Source organism: Sceloporus occidentalis, unplaced genomic scaffold (assembly GCF_023333645.1).
Source record: "Sceloporus occidentalis isolate IW3139 unplaced genomic scaffold, rSceOcc1.0.p SCAF_29, whole genome shotgun sequence".
NCBI classification, from domain to species: domain Eukaryota; kingdom Metazoa; phylum Chordata; class Lepidosauria; order Squamata; family Phrynosomatidae; genus Sceloporus; species Sceloporus occidentalis.
Genome location: NW_028317009.1, coordinates 662,612 through 680,406, shown reverse-complemented (window position 1 = coordinate 680,406; position 17,795 = coordinate 662,612). Strand labels below are relative to the sequence as shown.

At 41.0% G+C, this 17,795-nt stretch overlaps 1 protein-coding gene across 2 annotated transcripts in view; it reads right to left on the bottom strand.

Annotated features, from left to right (window-relative positions):
• The window catches only part of LOC149299076 (N-terminal EF-hand calcium-binding protein 2-like), a 39,897-nt gene extending 22,949 nt beyond the window's left edge, over positions 1-16,948 (bottom strand). For both annotated transcript variants that reach the window (XM_089486494.1, XM_089486495.1), the window contains exons 1-3: positions 16,733-16,948; positions 14,158-14,182; positions 5,103-5,211 (exon numbers count right to left, since the gene is read on the bottom strand). In XM_089486494.1, the coding sequence (XP_089342620.1) occupies positions 5,103-5,211; positions 14,158-14,182; positions 16,733-16,948 (350 nt within the window). The remainder of the gene's footprint in view (positions 1-5,102; positions 5,212-14,157; positions 14,183-16,732) is intronic.
• Positions 16,949-17,795: the final 847 nt, after the last annotated feature.

Below are 17,795 nucleotides of genomic sequence, written 5' to 3'. Positions count from 1 at the left end.
ATAATGGATCTTCCCGGGTAACTGCAGAATTTAATAAAATGCTATAAATAGAAAATAATTATGCTTCACATATGCATACAAAATTACACAAATAGATAATTACAGATCTGAAAAAAGTACATTTATTAGCTCTATCCCTCCGCTATTACATCAGTCTATTAAGAAGACTAACACTGGGTTAGATAAGTCTAATTCAAGGGTGGGTAACAAGGTCCAAGAGCTGTCCTGCGGTGTTTGAACACAACGCCATTAAGAGTTATTGGCATTTACGCAATATACAACTACGCAATATCTCCCAATAAATATGGTGTAGATGCAACATTCTACCTGTGGACATTTGCATTTTTAGTGTACTTTTATTTAATAGCCAAGAACACCTCTGTTTCAGTTTACTGGTTACTGGTATGGCTAGGGCTATGGCTAGTGACCTCCTAAAAGCTATTTAATTGAATGAGGCAATTTATAAACATTCCTGCTGTTTCAATACACATCATTTTATCGTTCTGAGCTCCTAGACATAAAAAAAAAAAAAGACATCAGGGAGGAAAATAGACAGAGACTTAGAGTCCACTGTCAAGACACTGTCCCTTCTAAAGAGGTTTGGTTATTGTTACCATGTTACCTGACTTGGAATGGGCTTCATTTTATCCTGCAACTTTTTGGGTCTTGTTGCCAGTAAACATGTCAGGAACATGGAGATTCGAGCGAGCTAAAGTATATTGGTGTACATACACTATGTCTAGTGTATAAAAGAGCCTGAAAATAAAAATGGTATATATAATGTCTATACAGTGAAGCATGCCGGATATGATGCACTATTTATTTATAATCGCTGGAATTGGGATTCTTAACTCGAGGTTAGCCTTACTTGGCTTGCGCCTCTTGCCAACGTTCGCTTGCAATATTACCGTGTATACACACAGCCCAGGTGGATCGCAAGTGCCTATTATTCAGATTTAATTTGATTTGTTGTATGCTGTAATATGGAGAGTATTCCAGAACTGCAGGTTATTTGTTTCGCATGGATATGCACTGCGCCGTTACCATGGAAACAAATGCCATGGAAATCTCAGTAGTAGCCATCATATCTTCATTAATGCAGACACCTGGGATGACAGTGGGGTTTCGGCTGGCAGCTACAGTATCTGGGACAGCCCAGTGGAAACTGGGCAATGGTGGTAGGGCTCACCACGGGGTAACAGAGGTATATACAGCAAGGTCATACAATTATAGGAAGATGGAATATTATAATGGAGATGGCTGGATACATGTATATCTTAAGTCATTTGTATTAATACAGATAATTTAAACAAGCATGGTATAGCCATATGGTTCCTGAATCTGAAATTAGACCAAGGAGTCTTTACAGCAGAAAGAAATGGGCAGACTAGACAAGCCCATCTCCGTTCCAGTTCATCCCAAAGGTGTTCGATGGGGTTGAGGTCAGGGCTCTGTGTGGCCGGTCAAGTCAAAACTCATCCAACCATGTCTTTATGGACCTTGCTTTGTACACTGGGGCGCAGTCAAGTCTTCCCCAAACTGTTCCCACAAAGCTGGAAGCAATGTCCAGAATGTCTTGGTATGTCCCCTTCAGCATTTTGGACAATGTTTCCAATTTTGTGGGAACAGTTTGGAGAAGATCCTTTTCTCTTCCAGCATGACTATGTCCCAGGGCACAAAGCAAGGCCCATAAACACATGATTGGATGAGTTTGGTGTGGAAGAACTTGACCGGCCACACAGAGCCCTGACCTCAACCACATCGAACACCTTTGGGATGAACAGGAACTGAGATTGCGACATCAGTGCCTGATCTCACAAACGCTCTACTGGATGAATGGGCAAAAATTCCCACAAACACTCCATCTTGTGGAAATCCTTCCCAGAAGAGTGTCTATGTACTGTATTTAGAACGCAATGTCATAAAAGCCCTGTTGGTATAATGGTCAGGTGTCCCAATACTTTTGTCCATATAGTATATAAGCAGAATATTTGGGCGTACTAGTTGACGTCAAACTCGGTAACCATACGTAATGTGAAGCAGCAGCTGCTATAGCTAACAAACTACTAGCATTCATTACAAAAGAATCAATGCAAGGTCTTAAAATATAATTACGTCTCTATACATAGCATTCGTTAGATGTTATTTAGCATATGCAGTTCAATTTTGGGCACCAAATCATAAGCGTTATTAGATTGGAAGCAGTACAAAACTCTATTACAAAGCATACAGGAGCAGAGGGAAGTATTAGACCAAGGGGCAAATAGCTCCACTTTTCATGCCCACGCACAAAGAATTGCAGGCATATGTTGTATTTGGGTCACAAGTCACTGCAGAGTTTAAGATACTCCGACCCCCACCTAAAACATGCAAAGCTATAGGAAACTTTCATGGACAGCTGTTGTCAAATTTCGGCTCACCAGTTTAATTGCATCAAATTAACAATCAGAAAGCAGCTCATGTCTGGTTCACTTGGGCTGATTAAACAGGACTCCTCTGTACACTATAATGAACATAACCGGATCCAGATTTTGGTTAGTGCAGATAACCCTCCGATCACGGAATAAGGTCACTTCTTCACTACTTCAGCCGCAATCCTATTTCTACCCGAAATACTGCAGCTGCTTCACACGGGCAGGCGGTGTAAAATGCATCAGACAGGTTAATGCTCCTTGACGTGTATTCAAGAAAAATAAAATAAATCCCCATTATCTATAAAGTTACTCCTCACTCTGGTGAACTTCGTCTGACATCCTCTTTTTCCAGAACTCTGACTTTTCTGGATCAGCTTATAGATAAATATTCAGAAAGCAGCTAGAAGCAGGAAAATGTTTGTCTACAAAATGATGCGTTAGGAAACAAAGCTATATATATATATATATATATATAGGCGTGATCTAACAATTATATATGTCTGTCTCACCTATAAGTGCGAGGATTTCCGGATAGAAAACCGCTGGGGTATTTATTCTGTTAGTGGAGGGGTGGAAGTAAAAAAGAAAAAAAGGTGACCTTTGGGTAATTAAAGTACTGAATGCCCGACACTGTCATTACAGGGGAAAAAAAGGGAGGGCATATGATGCGGAAGAGAAAAATGGAAAGCAATTAAAATAATGACCTTAAGCCTTGGTAAGAGATAATAAAACACGCTTTAATGCTAATGCCAGCTCTATAGCTGCCCTGGGAGGTTTGAGGTTTATGTTTCCCTGGCCAGCAAAGGAGTAACAACGCATGAAAACAGAAAATGCCTTCACGTTCTAGGCATCAATAGCAAATGTGTCCAAAAAGAGATTTGAGATTCTAGAAAAGCGGGCAATTGAAGAGTTTTTTTTATTTTTTTTTGCATAAGCATGTTTTAAAAAGAAATGACATGTTATGTACAAGGCATTCAGTCGCTAGCAAAATCTTATCCAGCTGTGAAACCGTTAATGATACCCCAGCAAAACTGTATGTAACTACGAAAAGGTTAATACGACAGATTAAATACAAATAAATGTTTAATCAGAAGTTATTGCAGGAATTATGCAGCATTCAGCTGAGAAAGCAGAGAGGATGAGCACAATTCATTTTGTCTACATCTAGGTTTTACCGCACGAGTATATGGGACAGTCCCTTTTATAAATGCAACAATGCACAGAAGAAAGGTGTTCCAAAAAAAGAGGCAATTTAAACAAAATGAGGATTCTGTGCCCTACTGATCAGAGATTGGATGCACAATGTTCTAATTTAGAACAGACATTAGTTATTTTAGTCTGCTACACATTATAAACAGCCCCAGACTTGTTAATGGTATTAAAAGACAAGGAATAACAAAAACGTTTTTTAAATGTACGGGTTACAAAGAAAGGAAATCCCTCTATAGCATTAATTTGTAAGTCTTTTGTGCAAGTCCTCTTATAGGGATAGCCCACCAACCCGACCACTGTAGTAATGCAGAAGGTGATATGATTTATTGGGACCAAAATAAAGTGACATGTAACAAAAGGTCAGGACATTAGAGAACATAAGGGCATATAAGAGGCGCCAGAAGCAATACTCCAAATGGAATTCCATATACACTATATGTACAAAAGTATTGGGACGCCTAATCATTACACCAACAGGTACTTTTATGACATCGCATTCGAAATACATAGACATTAATATGTAGTTGGTCCCCCTTTGCAGCTATAACAGCTTCCACTCTTCTGGGAAGACTTTTCACACGATTTTAGAAAGTTTCTGTGGGAATTGTTGCCCATTAATACAGTAGAGCATTTGTGAGGTCAGGCACTGATGTTTGACTAGAAGGTCTGGCTCGCAATCTCCGTTCCAGTTCATCCCAAAGGTGTTCAATGGGGTTGAGGTCAGGGCTCTGTGCAGCCAGCCGGTCAAGTCCTTCCACACCAAACTCACCCAACCATGTCTTTATGGACTTCACTTTGTACACTGGGGCACAGTCATACTGAAATAGAAAAGTGTCTTCCCCAAACTGACCCCACAAAGCTGGAAGCATAGCATTATCCAAAATGTAAAATGTTTTAGTATGTCCCCTTCAGCATTCTGTTGTTGGAACAATTTGGGGAAGGTCCTTTTTCTATTCCAGCATGACTGCACCCCAGCGCACAAAGCAAGGCCCATAAAGACATGGATGGATGAGTTTGGTGTGGAAGAACTTGACCGGCCGCACAGAACCCTGACCTCAACCCCATCGAACACCTTTGGAATGAACAGGAACGGAGATTGTGAGCCAGGTCTTCTCGTTCAACATCAGTGCCTGACCTCACAAACGCTCACTAAAATTTCCACATAAACTCCAAAATCTTGTGTAAATCCGTGGAAGCTGTTACAGCTGTAAAAGGGGAACCAACTACATATTAATGTCTATGTATTTGGAATGTGATGTCATTAAAGTCCCTGTCGGTATACTGGTCAGGTGTTCCAATACTTTGCCCATAGAGAGTATTATACATATATGCAACTAGGTTCCAACACAGCAGCCTAGGTTCTCTTGCAGCACATGGCTGACATCCCCTTTTTACAAATATTTCTGGGGTAAAATTGTTCCTTGCCTTGCCCGTCTATGAACGATTAAAAGAGTAGACCCGACCAGGGTCCCTTACCTGGTGTTGTCAGAGTCGATGGTGTGAAACAGTCTCTCGAGTTCCTCCTCGTTGAGTGTCCCATCTGAGAAAAAGGTTTGGAACTCCTCCAGAGACAGCTTTCCATCATCTGAAAGATACAAGATAGTTAAATGTATGCAGTGAACACAAGAAGAACCTTGTAGAGTCTTGGGATATAACACCAGGCATCAAGGTTACACAATCTCTATCCATCCAAAAATACCCTGCATTCTCAAAAAACAGAATAGAAAAATGCTATGAATTTTAATGTTGGAAAACGTCACTCAGTAGAGCATTGTATCTATATGTATCCTTCGAATGTTCCTAACTACTCTTTTGTGCATTCATTATCTGTCTCTTGCTCTTGTTACATAATGTTTTTGCAGAATGCACGTGACCACCTCTTCCCAAATGTAAGCTTTATTTTTTTATTTTTTATTTGTCTCACTTTTCATAACTGAAGCAGAAAACAATACATACGGATGGATGGACAATGGGATGAAATGCTTCTCCCCCCCCCCCCCCACCCGATAAAATAAAAACAGTATGGATTCATGTAAAGCTCCAGTTAAGTACTAGGTTATAGTTTGGACATCGTTGACACAGCCTGTTCTAGAAATCCCTGGTATTAGTCACACATATAATAAAAGCCCTAGATCATGGGAGCCAGAAGCCATTTTTCTGGATCCTAACAAGATTACTGGCCACGCTATAGATATATTAAAACAATCCCTTTAATACACAGACCGTAGATACACACAGCTTAAATACATGATCTGCTGGAATCAGACGCTCCTTAAGCCAACATACACAGCAAGCATACTTTACTGAAGCCACAATATACATAATTAACTTGATTGAGCAGCTACACAAATCACAGCTTCACAGAACCGCTTAACAGAGAATTATACCGTACTTTTATTCAGCCAACATACAAACACACTGTCCATGAACTAGAACACACAAAAACACTTTACTTAAATGACGACTTGATACTTGCAAACTTCTGGGTTCCCTTAGTTGGGACATCCAATGGTGTATAAGGTCACACAAGTGACAATGACAGCACATTCTACTCCACTAGTGACACCTTGGCTCAGTCTCTTCCTGAGAACCAGGATAATGGTTGGGATGGCCACCAGTCCAGATGTATACCCTGCTTTTGGGACTAGCCCAGCCAGATTGGTTGACAGCTCAGGAAAACCCCATATTCCAGACCTTGACATTTTCACAGTATCATTTTACAGCCACTGAAACGTCTTCTGCAGCGTAACAGAAAACACACAGCATCACTTGTACAGTTTAATAATTCAGGATTCTCATTCCAGAGTCTCCTTGAAGACTAGGAGCCCCGCGGAGGGTAATTAACAATGTACATAGAAAGCATAGCCTGTTTTACTTAATTGAATACACATATCTCTGTTTAATCTACTCAGAAAAGGTCACAATCGCAAAATAGAGCAAGGTCCGGGGTTTTAGTGGAAGGGTTTTTGACCGGGGCATACAAAGAGGATAAAAATACAGTATTTGTTTGGATGTAAGCCTCACGCACCCCCCCCCCCCCCCTGTAAAACCAGTGCAGAGTGCAGTGCAGTATTCTATATAGGGGTGGAGGGAGTGCATATTTGACCTGTGGAGATGGAGGCATGGCCCAGAGATTGGCTATTACTTTGACCTATGTTACTTTGTAACTTCTTGATTTTTTTAGGTTATGTCATTAAATTAGACCTGCCCCAGAAATCCAACATTCTAGGGTTCTAGAAAAGAATGGGGGGGGGGGGGGTCATGCAAAGAAACCAGCATAAGAAACTGGGGTCCTAAAGATGCACGCTTTGAAGGGTCTTATTGTAATAATTTGGTACGTGGGTTAACAGGTGGATCAGCCAAGGAGTAGAGGAAAAGAATCTGGGTAGGTGTGGACAATGATGTCCAGGCTAACTTCTAGATCACCAAGGACATCCGCCCCATCAAACAACCCCTTTCATAGCCATAGAGATGGATGAGGGGAGACCCTCAGAGTGCGAGGGCTGCCCAGGGCCATCATCTAATGAATGTATTAACCTTTTTAACGGGTGACAATGACCGATCAAAATCCATAATTTTTTTTAACAAATTGGATGAATGTGAAATGGTTACAAAACCCCAATAATTTATCCCTTCCTTAAAGAGTTGAGATTTTCATAGTCATTGTTCTACAACAGGGATGGATAGATACCTTTTGTGAACTATGGTTTGGGTGGAAGGTTTGATACATATAACCTGGAGTACAGGTCAGCCTCAATGGGTTATGGAGATGTCATCTCACTTCTTTTATCCATACCACCAGCACTGGGTGGTAACGCCACAAAAATAGCACTTCTTCAGTAAACTGGTCACAATGCTAGAGATGATGCAGCTGAATGCCAGGACCCGTGAATGGAGATTGCTGACTCAGATTGATCCGGATTTATTGACTGCTTGCCGATTATTCTGCATTTCAGCTTCAGTCAGCAGATTAACCGATTCCCCTTTGCTGCATAATGAACTAATCAAAGCTGGGGAAATTAAAGCATTCCAGATAATTTATGGGTTTGCCACAAGCCCCTCATTTTCAGGCTGAAACTGTCTCTTCCTGCATACATCAGACAGCTTGTTCCTGGCTCTGTTACTTACTGTGGTTTTCACAATAATCAGCGCGCTATTTATTATCTCCTAGTTTTTTTTGTTAACAAATGTTCTCTGTCATAGTTTGGCTTAACGTGTAAAAGGGATAATTGTCAGCACCAGAAGACTGAAAATGTAACATTCATCTGATGTGCAGTTTTGTCATTTTTCATTTCTCCTACTGTACTATTCTGTTCTCCACTACTCCTTTAAAAGAAGCTGGCATAAGTAGGGCATACAGGTCCCTTCTTTACACCCTATTTCTTCCTTGCAAATAATTTCTATCCGATTTAAAGTCTCTGCAGCTACCCAAGGCCAAGAATGCTAGAAGATGAACTAGGGACGTTGAAAGGATATTCTTAGAATTCTGCTAAATGCTAAATTTAAACTCTGTCTGGTGCAGAACAAGGCAGATGACTACGCAGCGGCATTCCGAACAGGTAGGGATCCGTCACGCACACAGTAACACCGTAAAATCACGCTTATCATCCATATGCCTAATATAGAAATAAATGTTACGTTTGTTATTTTGTACTTGGGTGTAATACCTCCCTCCATCTAAAAGAAAATGAAAAGTGTGAATATTGCTCCCAGAACTGTCAATCAATTACCCCATTCTGTGCTGTGCCGAGTATACGACTGCATTGAGATTCAGGCTCTAGAGCACTAAGGGTTAATTCAATGCAGAAGTCATTGTATGTTCCATATGGCTCCCAAAGTATCAATGCAGTGGCTTCCCTGCATTTAAGATGTAATAATTATTCAACATCATGGTCCTAATAATTATTGTAACCCAATTATGAATCCTACTATGTAAAATGTTTATTTAGTTTTTAAATTGTTTACCTTTCCAGCTGAAAGGTATCAGTAATGTATTTGTTTCTAAGAAACTGTATCCAGTGGTGTAAATAAGTATGTTACATCGAATATGATTGTGATACTAGTGATCCATAGAACACTCAACTACTAAAATATTTGAAACCCGTAAGACTCTGCCGCAGGAGACCGAGCGGTTAATGCGTCTTTGGGGTCCTGCTACATAAACGAGAGGATTAGTCTCCCAGTATAACTCCAGAAGCAGGCATATTTGGGAGACTGGGTTTCCATGGTGACACTGAAATGTGAAAGTGTTAGTCAGACCCCTGGGCAGTGGGAATGAATAAAATGATATGTTATAGTTTTATATATATAGAGCACAAACTATTTACTAGCCACTTTACACCGATCGTGGGGTACAACATACTCCAAAGATACAGATTCACAAGGTAAAGAGAGCCCCCTAATTGCAAGCTTATGTTCTAGAAGTATAGATCTCTGGTAGCAACACATCAGATTACCATAGGGAGTATCTGCTAATTTTTTGGTGAGTAGGCTCTGTAATAGATATTCCTCTTGGTAATGAGGTACATAAACCTCAAAAACTATTCTATAACCAAGAAAGCCCTTATTCTGGATGTGTTCATTTTCACGACCAAGAGTATGACTCCAGATGTTGTTGATCAAAGTACCTCTTCTGTATGAAAATGAATCAAAATGAGTGGGTTATCGATTCATTCATACCAAAATATGCCTGATACCAGCACCATTGTGTGATATGGAGAAAGGGAACTGGGAAACAAAGACTAGTCTATGGATCACCTCATGCCAAGAGACAAAGAACACCATCGTTTTTGACGCTCCCTAGAAGCGGGCATCCGTATTTTACCAAATGCGGCTTGTGAAACAGTCATAGTTCAATCTACATTGTAATACCGTGTCTAACCATAGAGGCATCTTAAACTGGCGCCTATTTGTATAGCGGTGACAGGTACTTGGGATAATTAGATATTCAAAGATCACTACTCCCTCTCACGCCTTGGAACCTTCAAAAACATCTTAAAGCTAGCATTATAGCCATTTACAAAGAAGAAGGACTTTTGTGTACGTGAGTATGCAATTATTGGCGTGGGACTAGTGATGAGAAGTTATTTTGGAATATGTCTGAACATTAACCTCCTTTCAGGTTATACCTGTCCTACAATCTAGTTATCCATGTTGGTGCGGTGTATGCAGAAGAACATTTATGATCTCCACCACTTGTCCTCAGGGGCTGCTGTATGGTACCAGGTCACTCAATTTTGTGCCATGATTTAGTAAAACTGTCAACGTGAAATCAGCACTAGTTCTCCTTCGAGGTCTACATGGTTCACATGTGATGACCAGAACTACGAAACTTACAAAAACATGATAGGCGTGTGCAAAGTACATACTAGTGGTTAACGCTTAGAGGAACTTGCTCCTCCTTACACTCCAAGGGTTAAACCATGGATTTTTAAAGCCAGAAGGAAGGACCCCCTGCCCCGTATAAAGCCTTGTCCCACAGCCAAGCAATTTCCTTTATCCATTCAGTAATTTAGATATTAGAAGCCGAAAACGGCTTTGGCAGCTGAGCTTGATACTTCCGAACAAATCATTTTAACAGAGTGCGTTCTCCGTGGAGCAACGTTTTCAGGAACTTTTATGATCCATTAACGGCGCCAATTGTTTCGTGGCATTATTGAAAAGTAACGTGTGATCACTCAGCCAAGATATGCACCTTCAGCATCTCAACCTCCCAAGATTATTCTAAGAATGCGTCTCGCGTTCAGCTGCAAATGAGTTACAGCCTGGGGCGACTCATTTATCCTCAAATGTGTATATTCCGGGGTTCTGGATTTAGCACGTAACAAAGATGTACGAGTTTAATCCTCCGGAGACAGAAGGCGGTAAAAGGAGCAGTTCTGCCTGAATTTTAGCCGAAGCTGCTAAGAACAGGCTCTTGGTTATTTCAAATGAACTCATTAATTTGTCAGTTGTTTAACTTTGCCTTCTTTTTAATTATTGTACTGGGAACCAGCCCAAAAAAATCTCTTTGGTTGTATCGTCTCAATAGCATCCAAGTTAACAATGCAAACACTTTGGTGCTCAGTAACCAGCGGTGGGCAGGCGGTCTCTGTCATCTTTAGTTGTGACCAAGGCGCAATGGGTGCTTTATTATTAATAATTATTTATACGGTGCCAACGACCTCTGCAGCGCTTCTTACAGTCCGTATATTCAAAGCATCTGAAGATAATAGAACAGACTGTGATACATTAGGGAAAGCGGGCCCGGCTCGCAAGCTGAAAGTCTTTATTTATAATGAATATTCTACAACAGACCCAACGATAGAGGGAGGGACAGGAGAGTTATAGGATACACTGTATCGCTATATTCTACAACCTCTTCCCTTCGCTTTGAACTTCAAACAATATGGATGGAGGTCGGATCTGCTGTGGGTGGATTTGCTTTCAAGTAGAAATGAAAGCATTTCATGGTGTTTCAAAGAGATGATCTTCCACACTCAGTCCTCGATTGGGCACTGGCATTTGCAGAATCTTTTTGAAATTCTTGGTACTGTTTTGTTAATGACCCCCCCCCCTCTCCAGTCCCTTGGAAAAATCATTGTGGATAGCTGTCAAATTTCTGTTTGTGGAACAGCCATTAAATCTCCCTCTACCCATTCCCACTCATTAGTGACTTTCCCGAGCAGAGACGCGCTTTGAAAAAGGGTGGCTGAAACTAGGGCTTTATAGCTCATCTTACATCGCTAGCTGTAATTGGCATCCATCAAAGCTAGGAGATGCTGCCTGTTGGGTCCAACCCAGCTTTGAGTTATTGTGGGTGACCTGTGGCCTTTGTCCTTTCTCTACTGCTCTGTGATGAAGATCAAAGTGATTATGTAATTATCTTTTCCTTCTCTAAATGCCAGGAAAATCTAACAAAAAAAAAAGGACCTCAGAGGAACATGCCAGGGGCAGAGTGGAGTTTCAGAATTGGCCACCCAGCAGATGTGTCTACCAGCATTACACTAGAAGAGAAAACTGAACCATATCAACATGTATCTTGAACTTCGACAACCAGATTCCACTGTAAAACAATGCAAAATGCATTTGAAAATAGAGGTATTTTCAAAATTGAAGGAGAATTCCAGACATTTTCATGTTTAATTCCAGGTATGCCTAAATCCCATGAAAAGATCAAATTATCCTTGGGGACTTTAATCTAAGAACGTCTGCTTAGCAAAGACTCGCGGCCTGAACTATATGTCAAGACAGAAAGCTATGTAAAACCTGAAGATGCTTCCAAACATATGCTTAATAAAATGTCAAGCATAATATATATATATTCATGCATAATTTAGAACCAATATAAAAGGAAAAATGTAAATGCCTGTATATAATATACATAAAAACTCATACACTATAAAGAAATTAGCATAGGTCCCGTTGACACCGTGGTAATTGTCTTAACACTTTCAGTTCACTTTGTCTTAAACCTTTCCCTGTCAAAGTCATTAGCACTAGCTTGCACTGGTGTTTTCTAATAGACATCTTTTTTTTTTTCTTCCCCTTAAACCATTTTATTGGTTTTTGGGGAAAGTCTTTGAACTCTGGAGGCCAACAGATATAGGCTGTTGATAAGTATGTGCTAAATTCAAATGAAAATGGATGGAAAAGTAGCCGGATTTGTCCAATTTTAGGCATTGTTAGATATTAGCGATCTAGAAACATTTCTCGGAGATATAAATGACAAATGGTTACAGCCAGCCCAGGGGGAGAGAAGGTTTAGTACAGTGGCTGTCGGGGGGGGGGGGGGGGGATTGTTGCTCACAAGGAATTTCACCCTGTGGCTGCGTGAGGTTATGTGACTCCATCAGTTTAATAAGGTCCCACGAGTACCAACACGGCCAAAAAGCCTCAGTAGATACACAGTATCACAAGCAGTAAAACAAAGAAGAACCAATAACCCAGATTTCAAATTGAAGGGTGGCTTTCCTTCAGGAAAAACTCCATAAAAAGGGGAAACAGCGTTTGGAGAGAGCATATAAAAGCATTAGAAATGATGTGCTGTGCTACCAGAATTCCAGGCACAGGTTGTCCTCTCTCACAGCAGAGAGAGGACAACCAGGACAAGGTCCACAAATGTTCCATCCTTGAACAATCTATGACTTTTGCACAATATTAAAGACACAAGTGTAACGCTGCTGTTGTCCGAGACAACACGAGCACCTCAACACGGTATAAATAGCAATATGATTTATTTTCCTCTGTTAATAAAGAATACAAAGACGCCTAAGAACCGCCATCAGTTACCCCTTTGTCAGATAGGCATTATTTCAATCATCTCTGTATCTGGGTAAAACGAGTACGTTTTGAAAAATTAATTTCATATTTTTATTTTTTGCTTAAAATTGGCATAAATTATTACTATACAGTGAAGTTTATAAAATAAAAAACATTTGGGTTAAAAATATTTGGCAAGGTGTTATGGCTAATCCAGTAATAAGGAAGGTGTTAAAGAGATCCAACACTAGAACCTCTACTTCCAGGGAAAACATTTACAGTAACAAGACAGTTAAAATAGAAACTTTTATATACGCTAATAAAAAATACACAACAGCTGCTGCCCCCCCCCAGAAGCTTTTTACATTGAACAGTCCTTTCTGAGAACAGTACGACCATCATGGTGCCTTTCTTCCCTATTGATAGGGTGCTGATCGATAGCTTTTTAGGAAAACGCAGATTTGTAAATGGCTGCCAAGTGGACTAATCAATGCCTAAAGCAGGTTTCTCCAGGAGAACCAAAGATGGATATCTACAGGGGTCCCCTAAACGCTCTCTCCCTGCCCCTCAGTAATTTCCTTTATCTGCAGGGTGTTGACCAGCTACATTAATGAAAAGCCCATCTTCACGTAAGAGCAAAATATATCAATATGCTTCGCAGCTGCTCGTTTCACATAGAAACCGTTCAGAGACGTAAACGTTGGGTTTCTTTCCAAAACCATAGCAGGCTTTCAACACACAATTTTGGCAAAGCCGACTGTGTCCGTATTTATAGTTTTTTTCCAAAAATATTTTGGCCAGCGTCTGTCCTCAAACCTCCAGCACTAGATCACAGATTGAGCACAGATCAGAACATATGGGGGGGGGGGGGAGAGTAAAATGGGATACGGACACAGTCTGACTGTTAAAGACTGGCCGGGAACCTTGATGGACAAGTTGGGTCCAGTTTTGGTTCAGGCTCAAGCAGGAGGACTTTAGAAGACGATGCTTAATCTGTATGGAAGTGGTTAAAATGTTCATGTGTCACTGTGGTCTAAATTATGATTTCAATCATCACACTCATCACCGAGACAATAGCGTTTCTTGATTTCAGTTATCAATGGCATGTCACCTTCTCCAGGAGCTAAACACCTCCTTAAATAAACTGCCAAGAAGACAGTCAGCCCTGGACTCCAATGGACATCTGGCCAAGTAGGTGAAAATACATTAATACCAATAAGATCTTCTCATGTGGGTAAAGATGGGGAAGAGTTTCTAATATACAGTATTTACAGGTACATACTGTACTCACCGTTTTTATCTGCTCGACGGAAGATCTGAAAGAAAAAATAAGTGTAAGAAACGTACCCATCAAATTCGAAGAAAGGAAATCGTTTGACGCGAGAGACTCTGAATAGGAGGGTAATTACTTAATTAGACCTATTCTAGAGTGGGCATCTATCCTCATGAGACATAAACCGATGGAGGAACGGAACTGATAAATCAGCTACTCGGGGTTACGGACAATCTAATGCTGATCGCCAACTCCCATTACTCTCAGTGGGTTTGGGAACAGCCAAGGTCCAAAAAAAGGTATATAGATCTTGTGTGTCTCAGAGTCATGATAGAATCTAGTGTCAGGTTTGTCATCCTATGGATAGTTTAAGTTAATTGTTGTGTGTTCATTCAGCACCCATATAAAAGGAGTTCTTTAATCTTATGTCGCCATGATCTGTACGATGCTCTGCTGCTCTCTGCCCCCCCCCCCAAACAGATAATTTCCCGGCAGCGTTAGTTCTGCTGAGAGTGATCAGAGTTGTAGTTCAGAAACCACTGGAAATGCCTCCCTCCCCGGCCATGATTTAACATTATATAAAATTACAGCCATTTACAAGAGAAAAGAAGGACAAATGAACCAAAAACTTCATAATTCACATTTTATTACAGTATTACTGCAGGGCAGTTAAATGTTCTACAGTCTCGACGTATCTAAAGGGTTAAAAAAAAAAGGGGGGGGTGTTAACACCTTAGCTATTTTAAATGTCTGTCTCACCGTTTCTAGGCTCTGGTGGTAATTACCTGGGGGGGGGGGCTGAGTTTTAGATCTCGCACATTACTATTTTCTTTCCACGTGTATAATCTGATGCTTCTAATTTGCTTCTTCTGACATTCCACGTACAGCTTTGACATGTAAGTAGCTCTTAACGTGTTCTCCTCCAAGGATCACAGGGACCCATTATTATTATTTCATGCGTACCGGTGACGTTTTTCGGCCCCGTTTCTGCTATATGGACCTGCTTCTGGAATATCAGACATTACACAAGAGCTTCTTAACCTAGAATTAACCCTTCGCCTGCCATGTGCAACCGCACTGTCTGGCGGAGGAGGAGGAGGAGGATCGCAGCTCATTCTACTAGAACCAGCTCTACAAATCCAGGTAAGGGTTAAAATAGAAAATAAAATACAAACCTGTTAATGCTGCCGGCGGATCCAGAATCTTGGGCAGATACTGGGCGTTTTTCACTCTGATTTTAGACTATCAATGTCAGCCCTCACGGATTATAGGAATTGGAGTTAATTGAAACACAAAGGCTTGCTTATGATCTCCATAGCTGTGTTGAGTAATACGCAACTAGAATGGAGCTCAAAGCAGACTCAACTGGTCTTTAAAACTCACAACGCTCGTTTAATTTGCCAATGTAATGATGCGGATTGATAAAAGTTGGGGGAGGTATATGGATTTATTCCACCCCAGTGTAGACAAACCTTAAGTAGTACTTTACTAAGAGGCAGAACAGCCTCCCAGCAGAAGTGGTAGAGACTAATACAGTGAGGGGATTTAAACATGCATGGAAGAGACATAGGGCTCCCGAATCTAAGACGGGACCAACGACTAGTTACGGTTCGAGTCTCTACATCGGGAACAGGCAGACCGGACGGGCTGAACGTTTCCGCGTCTTATAGTTTCCGACTTACATACAGAAAACCAGCACTCTGTAAAGCGTCAGCGGCCAGAGAGGTTTTATAAAGCACGAGATTGAATCCCTCTGCATCAGAATGGCTAAAGCGACGATAGACTGTACAACATTAGTGAATTCTCCTTGTCACAATTAATCAAACGAATCGGTTTTCAGGGAATTCCATATTGGCTGTGTTAATTAAATCGCAAAAAATTTATTTTTCCTCCCCGTAAAGAATATCGGCAAAAGCATTTAACATGCCGTAGATTGTAGGTTTTCCAATAGGATCGGATGCCTCTTTGTAACGTTACGTGACATTAAGCGTCTCTGATCTGCATCATGTATAGATTTGGCAGAGTTTTTGAAAAATCTAGAAAATATATATACATACATATATATATACAATTTATTTTTCTTTCTAGATTTTTCAAAAACTCTGCCAATCCATACGTATTTGTATATGTTTTAACAAAAAGTTTCCAGTATTTTCCTAATGAGCTATGGAGACGTTACTGAAAAAGTACCCAGAATCTGTGACACTATAAAGTTACTTATTGAATGGAGAGATATATATATATATAATTACATTCTCGTATAATATGTACATACTACTAAACACTTTATATTGCATTCAGTGGACAAATGGAAAGACATATTTTCTCTATATGTAGATCACCTACAGAGAAGAAATCTTTCCATTTTCCAGAATGTGCATTAATATGTATGTATTGTATTGTATTATCACTCTGTATCGCTATTATATTAATGGTTATTGTATGCTCAGCACAAGTATGCTACTTTAATAAGATGTATATGATGGCATGCATTAAACATATATGTACACATCTGCCTGTGTCTGTACCGATTATTGTGGTAATGTCACTAATCATATTAACGCGAACACTTCTCCGGTCTGCCGTTACTCACATCCAGTATCACGGAGATGCCCCTCCTGGTGCCCGGGTTGTTGCTGTCCTGCCCCCCGGTTCCAGCCTCCTCTCCCCGCAGCTCTCGCTCACTCTTGTCGCTCATCTTGGTGACGATCCAGCGGAGCAGACCGTCCAGTCCCCGGGCCTGTGGCGGCTGCTGCTTCAGGAGCTTGTGGACGCTGTCCCTGCAGTACCGGGCTGCCTGCTCACACATGTCTGAGACTGGGAGGGGGAGAGCAGCCCGCCCCCAGCATGTAAACCCGCCCAAACCGCCCGGAAACACGCCCACTCCAGAGCGGATCACGCCTCCTGCAATAGAGGTTTGCACGTGTCTGATGTGGACTGGAGGAGAACTTCCCGAGCGCTACACAAAGCACCGCCTATTATGTCTAAGTTCCGCCTCTAATTAGAGTAACCCCTCCCCCCCAACGACAAAATCGCTTCCCCCGCGGGTCGCCCGCAACGCGTTCCAGAATGGCGGGATGGTAATGTGCGTTAAGGCGTTAACAGGTAATTAAGGGACATGCATGAAGGGACCTCTTCACAAGGCTGAGGCCCCCAAGGTCCTCCTACAAACACAGCACATGTATCCACACACACACACACACCTACACACTAACACACATACAGTACATGTATCCACACACACACACTCACACATATACATACACACTAAACACATACAGATACAGTAACTTGCTTAAACTCACAATAACATACAGTTTATGTATACACACACACACTAACATACACACAGTTTATGTATACACACACTAACATACTAAAATACATAGTTTATGTATACTCATACACACAAACATACTAACACACATACAGTTTATGTATACACACACACAGTAACATACTAACACACATACAGTTTATGTATACTCGACACATACACAGTTTGTATACTCACACACTTATTACACCTAATCTTTGTTGGTGTAGGAGAGGGTAGGCCGGTGATAGCTTTCTCTCAGCGTTGGTAAATGACGTCACATCCCTTTTCTTCCCGCACACAGGCACGACGAATGGAAGAAGCATGATGATCCACCCAA